This window comes from Cuculus canorus, chromosome 11, assembly GCF_017976375.1.
Source record: "Cuculus canorus isolate bCucCan1 chromosome 11, bCucCan1.pri, whole genome shotgun sequence".
In the NCBI taxonomy this organism is placed as follows: Eukaryota; Metazoa; Chordata; class Aves; order Cuculiformes; family Cuculidae; genus Cuculus; species Cuculus canorus.
This window is the reverse complement of record NC_071411.1, coordinates 20,901,249-20,920,187: the sequence shown is the minus strand read 5'-3', so window position 1 is coordinate 20,920,187 and position 18,939 is coordinate 20,901,249. Positions and strand designations below refer to the sequence as shown.

The window sequence follows — 18,939 nt, the reverse complement described above, 5'->3', positions numbered from 1 at the left end:
CTGTACTGAGGGTGAAAGCGGTGTGGCCAGGAGCTGCAGGCAGGCTGTGATCCATGCACATGCACGAGGTTCTGCATGGATATTGAGCTGGGATTTTACTGCTAAATGCACAAGGTGCAAGACTGAAACTAGAAGACAGGTTCTGGAAATGCGTATTGTAATGGTGCATAGAGCAGAACTTGTGTCAGTCATTCATAAAACTAAGCATTATCATTCACGTATAACAAATGCAGAGGGGTAAAGTGCTTTTAGAACATTGAAAATTGCTCACGCTTTGACTAGTTCAGCAAAAATGTTTCTGTAATTCCCCTTTCTCTAGCGTATAGGAAATGGCAGTTGAGTTTTTTTTACGTCCATGTTTAATGGCATGCTAAGTATTACAAAATGTCAATAAAAAGGAAGAATATGTAAAGTTCTTGAGCATTTAATGCCTAAGGACATAGTATTCTTGAATAGTTTTAATATTTCATAATTTTATTCTTTTACTGTCATCTCAGGACCTCGTTGGAAACACGAAGCAGCACCTCAACTGATCCGCTCAGGTACTGTCCTAATAGAGATAATACTTATAGCTTTGAAGTAATAGAAATTACCTCTGTATCAGCTGTACCTCACATAACTTTATCTTGGAATGCACAACCAGTAAAGGCATTGAACTAATAGCTGGATTTTTTCTGTTTGAGATAGGATAGTTCACTCTCTTCCAAGACTTCCAGCTTGAAATTCAGTTCTAGTTTCAAACACTGTGTTCTCAAAGGAGAACAAAGGGGAGGGAGGGAAGGTGTGTTTGTGCATGCACATGGGCAAACCATCTCTCTCCCAGGTTCATATAATCTTAGATTGTGCTGAAAACATTGGATCTTCCCTGGCAGTTTTGTACTGCTGTGAGTGAACAATACTGATTGTGTCGAAATGTCATTCATGGTTTCCGTTGCTCAGCATTTCGATAGAAGCACATGTATAAACTTCAGAGAGCACTGTCACAGGAGTCATTGCAGTAACTGAGATCTTACTTTGATCACTCAATTTGGAAAAAAATTGCTCAGCACAGTTAACACTGCATATCAAACGGGCACCGAGCATCTTTTATTCTCATAGCTGCACATTAAAGAGTGCATCAATGTCTCAGACTTGCTTTGATTAAGTTAGGGCAGAGTCCTTTCCTCTCAACTTGACAGTTGTTTTGGTAAGTCTTCCTTTGGAGATGTTATGGATTGAGGATGTGACTTTTTCCCACATTGTGTAGTGGTAACCTTGCTTGAACGAAACATTAGTGGGAACTCTTCTGTTGAACCTTATTCAAATTAAAGAGCCCCTCTGTTATTAATCTTATTTTCAGCGTATGGTCTTTTGAAAGTGAAATGTATGCCTTATTATCATTTCCTGAACACACCCACCCACCAATCTTTGTCTTCAGCTCAGCGTAGCAACAGTGGACAATGTTCAGGCATGACTGTAGTTTTGTTCCCATCTCCTGTTTGACTGGAACACTATTTCTTTGTGTGGCAGGACAATGCAGGAAATAAAGTCAACTACTCCCCGCCCCACTTTTCTGTGAGCTTATTGAGCAAGAACTTCGTGTAGCTGGTTTGTGATGTACCCTTCTCTGGGATAAGGTTCCCAGAATCAGGTATTGCTGCCACCTTTACTCCAAACTAGATAAATTTTTTTGGGAAAAAAGCAGATTTTATTACAATGGTTTTCCTTCTGCTGGAATTTTTTTCATGGTAGAGAATCAGTGAGAAAGATGAAGAAGGATTAGATAAATGTAAGAAATGTTTATGTTTTAACATTTGATGAGAAAAGGAATTGGGAATATTCTTGGAATAGTTGTACTGAATAGACATGTTTTCTAGAAACTGCAGTAGTTGAATCATTCTAAGTTGCTACAGGATCGTATAAACATATCAATATTACCTTCGTTAAACTATTTTCAATAAAATGAGGTCATGTGATTGAATATCCACCAGTACAGCCTCTGCCATCGCTGCATGGCCTCATGAACAACACAGTTTGGTATACACAGTACATGTGTAAAGTTTGGTGGCATTGGCTCTCATCAGGATGCATGCAGTGGGTAACGCTTTCTTAAGCCTGCGACAGAACATGTAGTCTAGTATGGAATCCTTGATTGTGCTTCTTTATGGTTTGGTTTTTCCTAGGTTTAAGTAATTATTGAAGAAACAGCGTGTAAAGTCTGGTTGACTTCAGCAGGGTGAATAAGCCTGTCTGGAGCTGTAATTAAACAGAATGAGGGCTGGTATTTTTATGTAAAGATAGTAGAAGACTTATTGTTACTGAATGTGTTCACGTCAACCTGTTGAGCGAATTTGTCTCTGAATAATCCATAAAATGGAGTGTGCCAATTCATATGAACCCATCTAATGTCCTGTCAAACAGTCAGTATTTTCTAGTTAGGCTGTTTTTCTCTGTGTTGCTCACTAAAGTTCCTGTCCTCACCAACAAGGTAAGTTTGTCCTTAAAGAACCACTCTTCTACTTCTCACCTGCTCAGGAACACCATAATCCAGACTTCTGATTCAGCTAAATTTCATATGTGGATTCCCCACCAGACAGATGCATTTGTTTCCCCCATCCTTAAGTAGGCTGACTTGGATTCTGTAGGTTCGAACTGAAAATTACAGTTAGGAGATCAGAGAAAAGCCCAGAGCTGTGCAGAGTAAGGGCCAATGTGAAAAACTCAAGTCTTATGTCCATTCTATGGAGAAAAGTCAGTACCAATTGGCATGCTATATCTATGTGTGTATAATTTTTGGGTTGTACAATTTCTTTCATAGTCTGCACTCTATTTGTTCTGGATGTTCTGAGTTGGACTGTCAGCATTCAGCTGGTACCTGGAAATGCTTTGTTTCCTAAATCCTCATGTGGGCCTTCTGGAGTCTTGTATGACCAGACTTGTTTCAAATTATCCAGAAATTCAAATATTTAAGCTTTGTAGATGTTTGGAGCTTATTTGTAGTCTTCTGTAACAAATCAATTAGCTAGTGTTTGCATGAGTTTAGAGAAAAGACACGCAGAAAGATACTCAGCATTATAAGACCAGCAAACTTCTTACTCTTCTACTTCATGAAATTTTGGCAGCTTAGAAGCTTAATAACCAGAAATGAAGGGTAGTATCAAATGGTGATTAATATTCATCTGTGGGGGAATGCATAAATTGAGAGCTGTTTGAAGCAAAATGACTTTGGTTGGAGTTACTGAAGTGTTTCTCGGCAGGAAAGTTTCCCTTTGAGTAAAGCTGGAAAGGCAGGGAAGAGACCTTGATTTTTATGTCCCTGATTCTCTGGGCATCTCTGCAAAGCATGTCACCAACATGCTTGGATGTCACAGAAGTGAGCAGAGCCCGAAAGCCCTGTACGAGCACAGTTCCTCCATTTCCCCTGGGCTGGGCAGGGGTGGATACCTACTGAAGTGGTACCCAGAAATGCGTAAGAGGGCCAGGAAGAGAGACCTGGTTTGCCAGAGCCTTTAACATGAAAGTTTTCCCTATTCTTTGTCTGTGCAACCTAGGAAATTTTCCCACCCACTTCCATGTGGAGGCTCTTTGATTTCCACTTTGAAGAACGGGACCCAATGCACAGGAGCTTTGTGTGCTCTTGTATTCTGTGAGAGCAATAAGAACTTTCTCCCAGGAACTAGTTCAGCATCTATTCTAGTGGGATCCTCACTTTTTAATGTGGTGTGCGCAGGGAGTAGCGTGGAATTACTGTGAGAGTGCAGGGATAGGACAAGTGGGAACGGTTTACAGCTGCAAGAGGGGAGGTTGTGATGAGATCTTGGGGAGGAATGTTTTGCTGTGAGGGTGGGGAGGCCCTGGCCCAGGTTGCCCAGAGCAGTGGTGGCTGCCCCATCCCTGGAGGGGTTCCAGGCCAGGTTGGACGGGGCTTGGAGCCCCTGAGGTGTCCCTGCCCATGGCAGGCGGGTTTGGAACGGATAGGCTTTGAAATCCCTTCCAACCCAAAGCATTCTGTGATTCTGTGGGAACCACACTATCTTGTTTTTGTGGTGTTCTTGAGCTCCACACCGTTCAAATCACTAGCATGAAGATTTTGTGTGTGGCTGTTGAGGTATTTCACCTTGGAGTCACAAAAGACTCATGGAAAACAGTTTTCATCCCGCAGGCTTACGACTTCCGCACTCAGGAAGCGGGCAGATACACTGTCTGTCTGAGCAAGTGGAATGCTTTTCAGGACTGTTCCTTACATATTGGTGTAAGGGAGTAAATAACAGGAATTTAATTTATATATTTTATGAAGGTTTAAAGGTGTAGCTAGGCAAGTCGATGTTCCCGAATACCCCACCCCCAGCACTTGTAGTGAGTCCAGGAGGCACTGGCCTCATGCTGGGGTTACTTTATACACTAGTCACCCTCACGGGAGGATTGTTTTTACTTCAGCCTCAGAGCTTCATGGACTGACAAGCCACCCTTCCCTAAACCCAGAGCCGTTGTACTGTAGGATTTTCCCTTTGCCCTTTTGTTAGCGGCTGTTTCTGAACGGCTTGTCGAGCACATTGCTGCCAGCACTGCCTGCGCAGCCAAATTCTAACTGGCTACAGAGATTTCCAGCGAACTGCTCACTTACGGTGCCAGAGCTGAAGCTGCAGCACATCCCAAAATCCCTGCTCTGATTAAGCCTGGGAATTGTAAGTCAAAGGTTTCAGTAAATGCCCTTCTGAAAGAACTAGTTCTATATCCAGGGTGAGCATGAGATGAAGCTCATTTTCTTCATTGTTTTCTTCTGGAAGACAAGTAAAAATGAAGAACATGTTGAGAGCATGGTGCTTTTCATTTGCAAAAGTCCTAATTAGCATTTTCTCTGCATGCAGTGCAGTATAATCAGCGTTGTTTGCTGTCAGAAAATTCACGGGTACATAGCTTCTACTCACTGGAAGTCCAGTGTTTAGATGCAAATAATTAAGGTGACAAATAGCTTTTTTTCCTGGAAAAGGTATGATGGAGAGAAACAAACCACTGTGAAGTGTGGGCAGTCAGAGAGTGAGTTCTGAGAAGTCAGGATCAAAACTTTAGATGGTATCTCTTGAGCTTAATTGGCTCAGTATGGCTTTCCCCTTCTTCCTTGATCCTGAGAAGAGTGGTTATGGGGCGAGACGTTCCTTGCTGCTTCTGCGTTTTTTCTTTTGTTTTTCTCTTTTTTTCCCTTCTTTTTTAAAGGAATCTCAAGAAAAGGCAGAAAACTGTTCCAGTAGGGAAAACTCAAACATATATATATTTTTTGCTCTCTATTTGTTCTTGGAAACAAAGGGGAAAGGTTTCCATGTTATCCTCGTGACAATGTGCCGTGGCCTTTGTCACGGACAAGCCCAGCCCCAGGAAGGCTGGGGCTCACCAACAGGCTCTGGATCTCAAGGGCTTTTCCTTCAGTTCCTCTTTAGGTGAAACTGTCTCTGGGAAACAGGAGCTAATATTAGGGATCAAAAGCTGGGATGGAAGATGTTGATATGACAGTCTAAATATCTGTAGCATGATGGCATCGCTGTCTTGAAAATTGCCAAGCTAATGAAACCCAGGGGAATATCGGCTCAGAAAGAAAAATAGGCTTCAACTCTCACAGTATTTAATGTTGTTAGGGGACTTGCTCCTCGGAAGTAAGCAGTAGTGTTTTCTTAGGAATCACTTCCACGGCACCAGCTCTGATGCTGATCTGAAAGAAATGTCATTGCGGAAATGCAGGCATCACAGCCAATCGATTATTTTAAAGAGGATCTTTAAAAGAAATTGCTTTTTAAAAGACTCAAATCAAATGTATGTCACATTCTTACAAGTTCATGCAAGTCGTTTTCCTTATGATGTGCTTCCATCACTCACCCTACAGTGGGTTTTTAGGGGAATACTGGACAAAAAAATGAACAATTTTGAATGTTGTCCACATATAATTTACCCATTTCTCTACTTCACTGAAGAAACTGTCAATTCTTACTCAAATGCATTAATAATTTCATTTCAAGTAAACTCGCACACACCAGTTTTCTAAGAAGTCGTGAGGCACTTATGTAATGGAGCAGTGACAGTGAGGAAAACCAGAAACAAAAGGATCCCTAAATATAGCTTGTTATTCAGGCAATTGGGGAACCAGAGGTGTCGGCAGGGAAAAGAGCCTCAAGTTCAGCTCTAGGGGTTTAGTTTGCGTTTCATATTTTTTTAAGCAGTGTTATTAAAAAAAAAAAAAAAAAAAGCAAACAAACAAAAAAAACCCAACAACAACAAACACCCAAACAAACCACCTGTCCAGAACCTTTGCTTTTAAGTATTTCTTCAGATTCTGATTTTGGTTTTGTTCTTGTTGTTCATTCCTGTCTATTATTATTGCAAGTTATTTCCTAGATGTTTACTGTTAGTGATTTCCAAAACATCAGCAGAATGACAAATACAAAGGTAGTAGTTTCTAGAAAACTGAGTTTAACAGCCAGCTGGATGAGACTCTCCTATGAGGACAGGCTGGGAGAGTTGGGGTTGTTCAGCTGGAGAGGAGAAGGCTCAGAGGAGACCTTAGAGCAGCTTCCAGTACGGAAAGGGGCTCCAGGAAAGCTGGGGAGGGGCTCTGGGTCAGGGAGAGCAGGAATAGCATGAGGGGGAATGGTTTTCAGCTGCAAGAAGGGAAATTTAGATGAGATCTTAGGGAGAAATGTTTTGCTGTGAGGGTGGGGAGGCCCTGGCCCAGGTTGCCCAGAGCAGTGGTGGCTGCCCCATCCCTGGAGGGGTTCCAGGCCAGGTTGGATGGGGCTTGGAGCCCCTGATCCAGTGGGAGGTGTCCCTGCCCATGGCAGGGGGTGGCACTGGATGGGCTTTGAGGTCCCTTCCAACCCAAACCGTTCCATGATTCTGTGATTGTTTAACAGAAACACCTTTTTTAAAACTGATAAATGGCTGTTGCAGTCTTCCCTTGTCCAGTAACGTTTCCCACAAACCAGCGGCTCTGCGCTCTTCACTCTTGCTCAGAGCATCCTGCCAGGCTGAGGGAACCCCTTAAAAGTAAGCGTGCGCCTTGGGATGGAGGGGAAAAAACATGATATAATTAGGCCAATATCTTCCATAAAAGATAGGCATTAAATTTGGAGACCTGTCTTTTCTGAGTAAAAGCAATCTGATTTTATCACGTCTAGCCACAGGTTTTAAATAGCAAGTGCTGCTAATTTTGCAATTTCCTTTACAGCAGCTCAGCGCTAATTGCTCTGTGCTCCCTGCGGAACCACATTAAGGCTTGGGGCTTGGTGTGGGCCAGGAGCTGCCCCTTTGCCATCCCCTGTGCCACCCTCTGACCTTTTGCCATCCCCTGTGCCACCCCCTGACCTTTTATCATCCCCTTTTGCCACCTCCTGTCCATTAGCTCAGCCCCCCGGGGGGGCACTCACTACAGAGCCGTCTGGTCCACGGGTGTCCCCCCGACTCTGGGTTGTCCCCTGGTGTCACCCCCCGCTCCGTGTCCCCCCTCCCAGCACCGCGCTGTCCCCTGGTGTGTGTGTCCCCTCTGCTCTCGGCTGTTCCCTGGTGTCACCCCTTGCCCCTGTTCTGTGTCCCCCCTGGTCTGTGTCCCCTGGGGTCACCCTCCCAGCTCCGGGCTGTCCCCCAGTGTCCCCCTAGCTCTGGGCTGTCCCTCGGTGTCGTCATCATCGCCCCAGCTCCGAGCTGTCCCCCAGCGTCACCCCCCTCAGCTCCGGGCTGTCCCCCGGTGTCACTCCCCAGTGTCACCCCCCTTCCCCCTCAGCCCTGGGCTGTCCCCCAGTGTCACCCCCCGGTGTGTGTCCCTCCTCAGCTCCAAGCTGTCCCCTAATGTCACCCCCCCCCCCCCGCTCCATGCCCCCCGCTGTGCGTGTCCCCCCACTCTCCGGGTTCTCCCCCCCGTGTGTCCCGTCCCTCCCGCTCCGTGTCCCCCAGTGTCACCCCTCCCTGCTTCGTGCTCTCCCCCGGTGCTTCCCCTCCCTGCTCCGTGTCCCCCGGTGTGTTGCCCCCCCCCTCCCCCCCCCCCCCGTTCTGTGCTGTCCCCCGGGGTCCTCCCCCCCCCTCCCCCCGCTACATGTCCCCCCGTGTCCCCCCTCCCTCCCGCTCCGGGCTGTCCCCAGTATCCCCCCCGGCTCCATGTTCCCCGGTCCCTCCCCACTCCCGGTGTCCCCCCAGCTCCGGGCTGTCCCCCGCTGTCCCCGGTCCCCGCCCCTCCCGGCTGCCCCCGGTGTCCCCGTGGCTCCACAGCCCCTTCCACACCCGCACCTGCAGCCGGTTGGTGTCGACTGACCGGGGGGGGGGGGGGGGTGGGAGGAGGGGGGGCTTTTACAGTGCCTTAAAATAGCCAAAAGGAGAAGTGGGATTTCTGTGTAATAACGGTGATCCCGGTAATAATTGGAGGAGATAAAGCGCCGTCGGGATCAAAGAGAAATACAGAGATCCCATATCCTTTGTGCGCTGCCTCTTTGTATGAAAGTGGGAGCGTGGAGCTGCAGGTGCCGGGCCATGTGCGCCGAGCGGCGTGGATTGGCAGCGGCCACAAACACTTATGTCGCGGCAATAACCAGACCAGAGTGTCCGACTGGGTTTGAGTCATTCAAATCCCAACAAAAAGGAGCCCCGTGTTATTAAACCTCAGCTCCGGACCGCATCTGCTGCGCGAGAAGTGCTTGAAAAATGCTGAAGTTAAAGGCCTTCTGCTTGGATTATTGGCAGTTTTTGTGTCTCCAGCCTCTTCACGGTTTCTATAAAAGGTAAGAAAACGTTAACTCTGAGACGCTTTTCAGAACTGGGCAGCTGCACACGATGCTACCGGTGCTTTTTCCTCGCTGTTCTGCTCTGTGGCTGAAAGGCAGATATGTGGGGGAAAAGGGAGCGGTGGACAATTAATGAGAACTTGCGGCAAAGATTGTAAAGCTCTTTCTTTTAAGCGCAATAATTTTCAGCCGCTTTTGTCTCCGTGCGGGCAGATGTGAAAGGCGATGCTGCTGTCTGGGTTTAACGCTTACTTTAAGTCACAGCATCTCAGCTGAGACTCAGTTAGTACTTTTTCTTCTCTGATGTTTTATCCCTGGCGTGGTAGGCACGGTAGCTCATGTTGTGTAGTGCACAGACTGTAAATAGCGCTAGGAGATTAATTGAAATGTCATTGAAATTTATGTAATGAGCAGAAGATCCTTTTTGCCCTGAGATATTTGGTAATGTAATAGTTCATCTTGCGTCTCCCTCCCAGCACAAAGTGCACGTCACAGTCATTCGGAGCAGCGGGCACTTCGCCGTGGCGGGGCTGACACACGGCTTAAATGATTGATGGTGAATAGTGATCATAAAGAATGGGGCTGGGTGTCAGATGCATTGAGCTTGCTGATTTAATGGAACAGCAAAATAAGCAATTCCATTTAACATGTCCCTGAACTTACCCTGATGCTTTTTAATCTAAACTTCTGTTTTCTTGCTCTCGATTTATGCTGCTGAGCACAGGGAATTATATGGATTTGATTTTTTGGGGGGAAAAAGTGGGGATCCCTTCATTGTCAGTGAAAACCATGCGATTCTTTAAAACGGGATTCTGTTCTTGTTATGTACACTTTCTGGTCTGGCTACCTATTGTCAGCCTACAGAAAGTGCTTTGTACTAAATGCTAATTGCAGTTGAATTTTTCATGCAGTGACTGAATGAAAAGGGAACTGTTCCAATCTTTTTCAAGGTTTAAGGGGTGCCCCGCACTTTCTGGCATTGAGTAATATAGGACCCTCATCTGTGACCATTGGCTTGCGAAGTTTCAAAAGATAGCTTTATTCGCCTCCTCTTGCAGCTTTTCACAGGTTCCGTTTCTGAGCCAAAAAATTTCCAACCTATTCCCAGCCCATTGTGATGTCTTCCTTGCTGAGAAACCACATAAAATAATGGAAACGTAGCCAGACTCTTTTGACACAAATAATTACAATGAAACTAAAGCTTTATGTCTTGGGTTCCTGGTGAAATCCCAGCCTTGTTGCAACTGAATTACTGTTGAGTTGTTCTCCATCTCCTGATGGAAAGGGCTGCAGTAGCTAAGGATGGCCCATTTATTTCCTTCCAGATAGTTCATTTATTTGTCATCACAACCTCGATGCGCTCAACCCCTCCTCCTGGAGGGTGTTTGCAGGATCAGAAGTAAAAAGAGGACTTAAACACTTAGATAGAAGTGCTTTGCTCCCATCATTTTGAGAAAAGGAAAAATGAAGGAAGTTGCGACTTCCTCATGTTTTAAATAGTGATTTCTTGATTACAGCACAGTGACAAGTGTGCAAAGCAGCTGGTCCAGAAGAACAAACATAAATGCAAGGAAGTGTATATTAAAAAGAATTGTAGATTATATAAAAGGCTCTTGGAAAAGAGCCGAGGGCTGTGGAGAAGAGGTTTGTCTTAGCCTGGGGTGTCTGTATTTCTTATTTTTATACATAAAAGGAGGTAACCAAAACAGGACTTCAGTAAATTTCTGTTCCACGGGTCTTACTACATGCATTTTTATTATTAGCATTAGGATAATTCCTGGATGGTGTGGGGGGAGATGTGTCAGAGGACGTAGGCAGGAGTGAACTTGGGACATCCCAGCGTGGCATTCCCACATGCCACTGCTGTTACCTGCTGGCCAGCCGTACCTTTGGATGCAGAGGTGCAGGAACAAGTCATATGGGAAGCAGAACCCAAGCCCTAAGCCTTCCCCATGTACAGGGAGTGCTGTGACAGCTGAGGACTTCTTAGAGCAGACATAGGGACGCTGTGGAATAGCTGCCCACCTCGCACTGAAGCCGCATGTTCCTGCTCCTGTGGGGTGACTCAGACTCATTGCTTGGCCATGAGAGCTCTGCTCATCCCTCCTCGTGCACTCACCCTCCCCAGCAGTGCTTAGCAAGCTGTCCGTGACAAGAAATGTGACTGTTCTTTCCTTTTGTGGGCTGTCTGGGCAGAGCATGACTTCTATTTTCAGTCAGTGCTCAAACTGTGGCGAATGTTTCTGGTTGCTTCAGAAGCTCTGTGGCTCGCTGCTCTGCGTTCAGAGATCAAGTTGTGGTTTTCAGCTTTCCTTACTTGGGAAACTGTAGTGGAATTGCATCTGTTGCCTAACCTGGACAATTCCAATTTATGGTAGAGTTGTGTCACGCTGGGAGCTACTTGCATGGAACTATGCATCTATATTGAAATCCATGAGCTCGAGAAGCCTGTGCAGGGCGTGCTAGGTCTGCAGCTTTCTTGCACGCAGCATTCACTACTTGTGTGTGCCTGGAATGCACAGGGCTGAGTGGCAGGATGGGGCTGGCATACTCCGTTGCTGTTTGGGAAGCGTGCTGCTTCTTCAAACCTTTGAGAACAAGATTACACCAAGAAGCTCAGGCAGGCTGTGGTGGTGGCTGGTCCCTGCTGCCAGGCTGGGGGCAGGACTGGAGGACAGGGCCAATGCACCAGTTCCCCATCCCTGCCCGCGGTGGCTGCGCTAGCTGGGGCACTGCGAGGCAACGAGGATTCTGCATCACAGAATCATAGAACGGTTGGAGTTGAAAGGGACGTTAAAGATCATCTTGTTCTAGGGCAGGCTTTGCCTTTGGAGGGGCTCATTTTCAAATATATTCAGGTATAAAAGGTAAAAACCCAATTCCAAACCCCTCTCTGTCAGGCTGTGCGGGTGCCATTCCAAGAGAGAAGCCCAGCTAAGGGTGGCACCCAAGCTGGAGTAGAGTTGGCAGCCTTTTGTGACAACGGATTCAGTGAGGTGTTATTTCTTTGACTCTGCAAGGGAAAGGGAGAAATAGGACAAAATAACCCAACTGCACTTTAATCCTGGCTGCAGTTGCCAGGACTTTGTCCATCACCTGTATGTTTACCAACTGAGATTACTGCGAGATAATTGTTTAGGTTGGAAGGGACCTTAAAGCCCATCCAGTTCCAACCCTCTGCTGTGGGCAGGGACACCTCCCACTGGCTCAGGCTGCCCAAGGCCCATCCAACCTGGCCTTGAACACCTCCAGGGATGGGGCAGCCACCACTTCTCTGGGCAACCTGGGCCAGGGCCTCACCAATCTCATGGTGAAGAAATCCCTCCTTATGTCCAGTCTAAATCTGCCCCTCTCCAGTTTATAGCCATTGTCCCTTGTCCTATCACCACAAGCCTTTGTGAACAGCCCCTCCCCAGCTTTCTTGTAGCCCCTTCATGTACTGGAAGGTCACTATAAAGACTCCCCTGAGCCTTCTCTTCTCCAGGCTGAACAATCCCAACTCTCTCAGCCTGTTCTTGTATGGAAGGTGCTCCAGCTCTCCGATCATCCTTATAGCCTCCTCTGGACCCGTTCCAACAGCTCCATCCCCTTCTTATGTTGAGGATTCCAGAACTGGACACAGTCCTCCAGATGAGGTCTCCCAAGAGAGGAACAGAAGGGCAGAATCCCCTCCCTCCCTGCTGGCCACGCTGCTTTGGATGCAGCCCAGGACACAGTTGGCTTCTGGGCTGTGAGCTGATGCTTACGGTATTGTGTACGTTGCTTTTAGGCAACTTGCAGCAGATTTTATGCAGCAAGCAGGGAGGACTGAGGTAGAAACCTGGTCCAAAAACTGTTTGGAAATTCCCTAATTTATGAAAAGCAAATTTCAGCTCTTGTTGCCATTAACCATGAGTGCGTTTTGGTCAGTGCTGTATAACCCCTCACTCAGGTGCTGATTTCCAGTAACCATTGAATACAAAAAACCTGAACGGTAGAGTTGAATTTCTATAACACATTAAGGTGTAAGACGAGCAAATCGCTGCAGGGGTTCCTGTGGATTTTGAGGATGAGTGTCTCATGCTTTGCTCAATGGGTTATTCTAACATCACGTGACTCCAGGTTTAGCATGTGAAAGTGAAGATTTTCTTTAGCCCGTGGGTGCACCGTGCTGTGCTTCTGCCAGCTGGTGTGTAATAGCCCAAGCAAGAAATTGGTACCATTAGCATTGCATTAAAGATAAAGCATAAGGTGAGAAAATCTGTGACTGGCAATGAGGGTGACTATAATCTGTAGTTCAGGGGGGCAGGGGGAAGGGGGGAATTTTTCCTTCGAGAGTGTTTTCTCTCTTCTTTCTAAGATAAGAGTGTTTTAAAAAAACTCACAGTGCCCAGTTTGTACTGGATATTTTACTGGAATCCAGTTCCTTGACAAACAAAACAGTTTGTAAGCGATTTCTTCTCACTTTTCATTTTTCTTTCATCAGTTTGGTGTCTCTAAAGGAGGCGTTAGTCTCATAGAAAACAATTAGGGCCATTTCTAACCAGCATCTGATTCCGCCTGCCTTGGTGGAAGAAGATAAGTGAAAGATCACTCTTTTTATGAAGCAGGGATTAGTTGAAATTGTTTCTGCTAGTCTTCAGCTGGGACAAGCAATTCCAACATTGTGATTCAGGATAGATTGAATCATGTGCTTGAGCGCTTCTCTGGACAAGAATGGGTCTCTTTTTTGGTGTACTATTCCGTCACCTTAGGATGTTTCGGTGATGACTGTAAATGAAAACGCTTTCATGCGTTTGCTTGGTAGGAGCAGCTTCTTGCTGCCATAGTAGAATACTGCAAACTGTGTGTCAGAAGCTTCTTAACGCAGCTAATATTGCACTCTGCAGGGCACCTGCAGCTCTGTGCTCATCCTCTTTCCCCCTCTGTTATCCAAGACAAATTTGTAGGATTTGAAGCCATTAAAGGAATTGCCAGCCTTAATTTAGATGCAGTTTCAAAGACAGCGCATGTGCTTTAAATGATCTGTATCAGGATTGTCCTCTAGGTTAACCCTTTGTTAAAAAGAATGGGCTTTGCTGGTCTTTGTTCCTCATTTCTGGTGTTAACAGCATGGCCTCTGCGTCCAGCATTATGTGCGGTGGGTTCAGATGTGCCGGATAACGTGCTTGCTAACGGGCACAGAGCAGCGCGGCTGCTTCTTTTAAGTGAAATGCTGCATAAAAACAGATGCAAAGAACTCAATATTCATGTGTTACTACATAGTTAAAGGGAACACTCTTGTAAATTCATTATTTAAAAATTGATCTAATAAAGGAAAAAAGTTATAGGTAGTGTTATATACAGTACTGTAATCTGGAAACAATAGCTGCATACTGGTTACAAATCTCACTAACAGTGGGGGGCAAGGGGAATCCTTAGGTTCAAGTTCATGAGATCAGGAAACTTCTTTTGTGAGCTGAGACAGTGGTGTCAGTCGGTTTGATTTTCTTCTTGCTGTCATTTAACTCATGAGCTCCTTTGCAATGTCTCGAACATAACAATAGCAGAGTGGGTGGGGAAAAATAATGATGCTTTGTCTTGAACTTGGCGTTTAGAGTTCGCCATATATGTTGTTAGAAACAAGTAGTTTGCTTTCACTTGACAGTGACTTCATCTGGAGCGGGGCTGAGTCATATGCCTCTACAGTGCTCTCCCCCGAGGTTCGTGTTGGCAATGCTTGTGCAATTGCAGAACAGCTGAGAACATGAAATTCCCTGCCTCTCCCTATTCTCCCAAATCCACCAGCCTCTTGAAGCACAGCCTGCAAGTGGTGCAGATTGCAGTATTCCCACATTCAGCATAAAAATGGAGAGGAAACCCTCAAATAAATAGACAAAGTAGCAAAATGCCTTAGGAGCAATCAGAGGACTTGTCTACAGCCAGGGAAGTAAAATGATTTCAAGAGGAATTTAAACTAAAATACCTAAAATAGCTGTTAATCTGGTGGAAGCCTTCACTGTAATGTGATTAATGCTGCTTTGTATTGAAAAGAGTCTGTGCAAGCATTCAAAATGCATCGTTCGTACACCTTAAATTCACTTTTCTGGTTTGTTTTAGCTTTGGACTCAGTGATCCAAGAGGTCTTTTCCAACCTGGTGATTCTATGATTTCCAGGGTGCTCCTCTTTCCTACCTGGTGGACACACATTTATGGGATCCTTTAACTTTCCATCCCCTGGTTTCACCGGGGTGTGCAGTGGGACTTGGGCATTGCTGAGCGAAATCCTGCACAAATGTATAGGGCTGGGTGCTGTCTCTCCCCTTCCCACTGCTGTGACTTCTACTCTGGGTTTCAAACCACAGGCAGATCTTTGTGGACAGGCTCTTCTTCTACCTCTCTGCAGTCATCAGCAAGTCAAGTCTTCGGCTTTCTGAAACCTCTTCTGCACCCCCTTCCCTCTCACCCAGGAGCCATCTGGGATCCTCAAATTTTCTGTTCTTCACATTTGTGCAGATTTTAACCTTCCTCCAAAGATTCGCGTTAGGATTCAGAAGAGCTGTGGTACCTGCCGAGTCTCTCACAGATGCAGAGCTGGTGGTGCCTGCCCTTTTGCTTCACCCCAGAGGGCTCGTTGTTTGCCAGGCTCCTCTCCCCATGTCTGGTCTCTGCTGTGTTTAGATGCCACCGCTGGGCAGACCCTAGAGCGGTCACATTTTAATTGTGCCTTTGGCTATGTGCCCTGCGGAGGGGGAGCAAGCTTTCGGAGTTTCCTTTGATAGTCTTCCAAGATTAAGTCACAGAAAAGGGAGTCTGGGAGCACCGTGAGATGTATGAGGAGTCTGACAGAAGCTGCAGCTGGAGGGGCGCTTGAGGGGCCTCTCAGAAGCAACACAGTCTTGCCAGCTTGTTGGGGGTGCCCTTTATCAAAATGCCAACACCAGGCTGACTTTGTTCCGCAGAAGGACTGCAAGGTGGATGTCACTGCTGTAAACTCCCAGAAACACAGAGTTTTCATACGCTTAAGGATGTCCATGAAAAGTCAGGAAAGCAAGTTTAAAAGGGAAGGGAAGGAAAGAAAATGCAGGGAAGGCTGAGGAAAAACCGTGTGATGAAAATATTTAAATTAAACTTATATCTGCTGGAACTATTGACTTGTTATGAGTTGAAGGCTTGAAGACAACCTAAATTGTCTAAAAAGCCAGAATGTTTTTCAACCTGAAAACTTAAACCTCATCTATTTGTAAGACTCCTTTCAATCCTTAATTGGTAATAGCTGTTGTGTAAAGGGAATGTTACCTGAATTAAAAGTAGGTCTGAAACTGTCCTGACAAACGGAAACGTGCCAGCTCTAACATTCACATTTCCCTTTGTCAAATGACCTGTAAATACAATATACATAAGGACAGAAATGCTGTTCAATTCTGGTTTGTGATCAGTTTGTCCTGGCAGAAAATCAGCGAATTGCCTTCTCAGCTCTTGAAGGGCACGGGCTGCTCATTCCTCTCTTCCTAGGAGTGTTACGCTAGCCCAGATTGGGATGAGCCCGTGCACAGTTACGGCAGGAAAATTATCTTAGCTGCACACGTCCTGTGTGAAGGGATGCACGCATCTGGAGCACATGACTTTATCATGCAAATCAGATAAGGTGTCTGGGGTGCTCAGTTCCTCTGAGCTGCTCCATAGCAGTTTCCAAGAGAGGCTGACGCTCTCCGATCTGCTCCCTGGCTGGACCAGCAGAGTACTGCTTACCGTGCGGGCTTGGATGCAAAATATGAATGAAGCTCAGGAGGAAGGAGAAAAGTAGAATGTGAGACACCAGATTAAGCACTGCCTTTCTATTAATACCTTTTAAAAGTAATATACCACCTACAACTTGTAAAGGAACCTTAGCTTGAGTGTTATTAAATACTGTGTGCATGGAAGTGGCCAAGTTGAGGGTTCTGACAAACAACTTCTGGTGAGTTTTGTTCCAGTGCTTTTGAGATATCGATTCTTCCAATTGTTTTTACTCCCCTGCAACAGCTCCCTGCTTCTGTGTATGGTCAGCAAATCAAAAAATGTGCATCTGTCTCAGCTGTTTCAGATTGTCTTGGTGCAAACACTCCTGCATCAGCAGTTTCAGCCAGCGTTCCAGCCTGCCGGTTGGGGCCGCTGAGCAGCGGACAGTCCTGCACACTGGCTTTGCAGTAGACAACACGAGCCTGCCAGCGAGGCAGGGGTAGCTCAGAGCGAGTGCATCTTTGGTTGCCTCAATTGTTTGCTTGGCTCTCATAAGCCACAAGAGAGTGTTGGTATCGTAGCATCCTCTTTGTCTGAATTAGTGGTTGTGTCTGTTTAGATGGAAAATTTCTTCCTCAAAAAGATTCAGAATGGTTTACAAAGTTGAGGATTGCTTAACTCTATTTTACAGGCAGTGAAATGCAGTTCCGAGAGACCTGGTCTGTTCATTCAGTGTAGAAACGTGGAAATGCTTTTAGGAAAACCTAAAAGCAATGGGGCCTTATATGCTTAGTGGTGCATCCACTGGAAACAGTCACTCTGTCCTAGGGAGGCGTAATGATGCGGGGTCTGGAAAAGCCAGTGTACTGAAGTGGGAAGACATTTTGGAAGAGACAGAGCTTTTCCTTGCTCCGTCCTGTTGCAGATTTATAGGACAATGACAACTTGTCCTGTGTGAACCATCGGTGGGACACTGGTGTGGCTCCAGGCACAGCAGTGCTGACATGGCTGTGGAGAGCAAGAGTTGTGCTGTAGATGCTGGCGAGCAGGGCATGTCTAATAAAGATTTCCAGGGAGCGTAATGGGAGAACAAAATCAGCAACCTCAGTGCAGCTGTTTGGGGAGTTCTGCCTCGTACAGAGCATGGTCCCACACACAGTGTGGCTGGGTGGATGCGATGATGTCCTGTGAATGGAATCTGTTGTCTGATTTCAAGGGGAAGAGATAATAGGAGTTTTCCTTGCCACACCCAAAGAAGAATAATACACCAGCCAGGCAGCAACTGTCTCCAAACCGCCCTGTTTACCAGCCCACGATCTCTGCCTTGGCTGGGAGTTCATGGCCCAACTGTGAGTGCGGGAGAGGGTTGTCACTGGAATCATTACAATAGATTATGATTGATGTACAAAATGGAAAGGCCATGTCAAAGACGGACACGATGCCAACTGGCCCCTGCAGTGCTGGGGCTCATCTTGACTTGTCATACAGGGAAAGCAAATGAGGCTTCAAAAAAGCGAAATCATTTGATATGCTAATCTGTGCCTTGTTTCAGGCACGGTATTGTCACTGTGAACAAAGGAGGAGAAAGTAAACAGCTAAGACGAAAGGGACAAACTGTCTTATTGCTGCTGGAAAAGTTTCTTGAGTCCCGAATAAGGTTTTTCTTCATAGTACAAAATAGCTGCTCAGTCAGTTTGCTCTCTGATAGCTGCTCTGTTACCTCCTTGATAATTGCACTATGAAAGAGCTGTTTTCACAAAAGGCTGCCCATCATGAGCGACAGAATTAGCTGTAGGTTTTGATTAATCACCAGTTCTTCACATCTGTGTGCATACAGAACTCATCAGCTGTTAGCTGATGCCATTAGCACCCGCACATGGTACATCCAGCATTGTTCTCCCAGCCCTCCTGAAGCTGTACAGGATGCTGCGAGGTTTAACCACACCTCTCAAATATCATTTTGAGGAGCACCGCACAGCAATCTGCTCTTATTTACATCAGAATAAATAGCCTTTATTTACATCCAGGAGTTAATCATAGGACTGAAATACCAGAGTCGTATCAGCTCATTGTGTGGTTTGCATGATACTCAGCATTTTCTGGCTGCGTAATATTTTGCCTGTGCAGGTTGGCTGTCAGCTCTGTATTCCATAGTAGGGCTCCTCTTCCCTGCAGAATTAATGCTTGTTTAGTGGAGGGCTACTTTGATTTTTCCTAAATCTCGCTTGGAACTAGTAGACAAACTCAGCTCATGAGGACAGGAGCTGAAATGCTCTCTGCAACATATCTTATATAGTCTCCTTACCATGGGAAATGCTGCAGCAATGACTTAAAAACCAAAACAACACAGAAAACAGCCAGCCACCCCCGAACCACCCACAGCATCTCACTACTGTCCCATGATGCTATCATGTTATTTTAATCTATTTGGTCACTGGTTGTGCACAAATTTTAGAAACGTGGATGAAGGAGGTGATTAAAATACCGCTCTTTTGTGAATTTCACCCACCACAACCTGTAGAGA

General features: G+C 46.0%; 1 protein-coding gene across 2 annotated transcripts in view; it reads left to right on the top strand.

Annotated features, from left to right (window-relative positions):
• The first annotated feature begins 497 nt into the window (after positions 1 to 497).
• IQSEC1 (IQ motif and Sec7 domain ArfGEF 1) overlaps positions 498 to 18,939 on the top strand; it is a 165,292-nt gene continuing 146,850 nt past the window's right edge. The window contains exon 1 of one of the 2 annotated variants that reach the window (XM_009566981.2): positions 498 to 542. Coding sequence is in view for 1 of the 2 variants with exons in the window: in XM_054076429.1 (XP_053932404.1) it covers positions 8,656 to 8,732 (77 nt within the window). In the remaining variant the exon portion in view is untranslated. Of the gene's footprint in view, positions 543 to 8,333; positions 8,733 to 18,939 lie in introns of those variants that run through there. The other variant, XM_054076429.1, reaches the window with a different exon arrangement.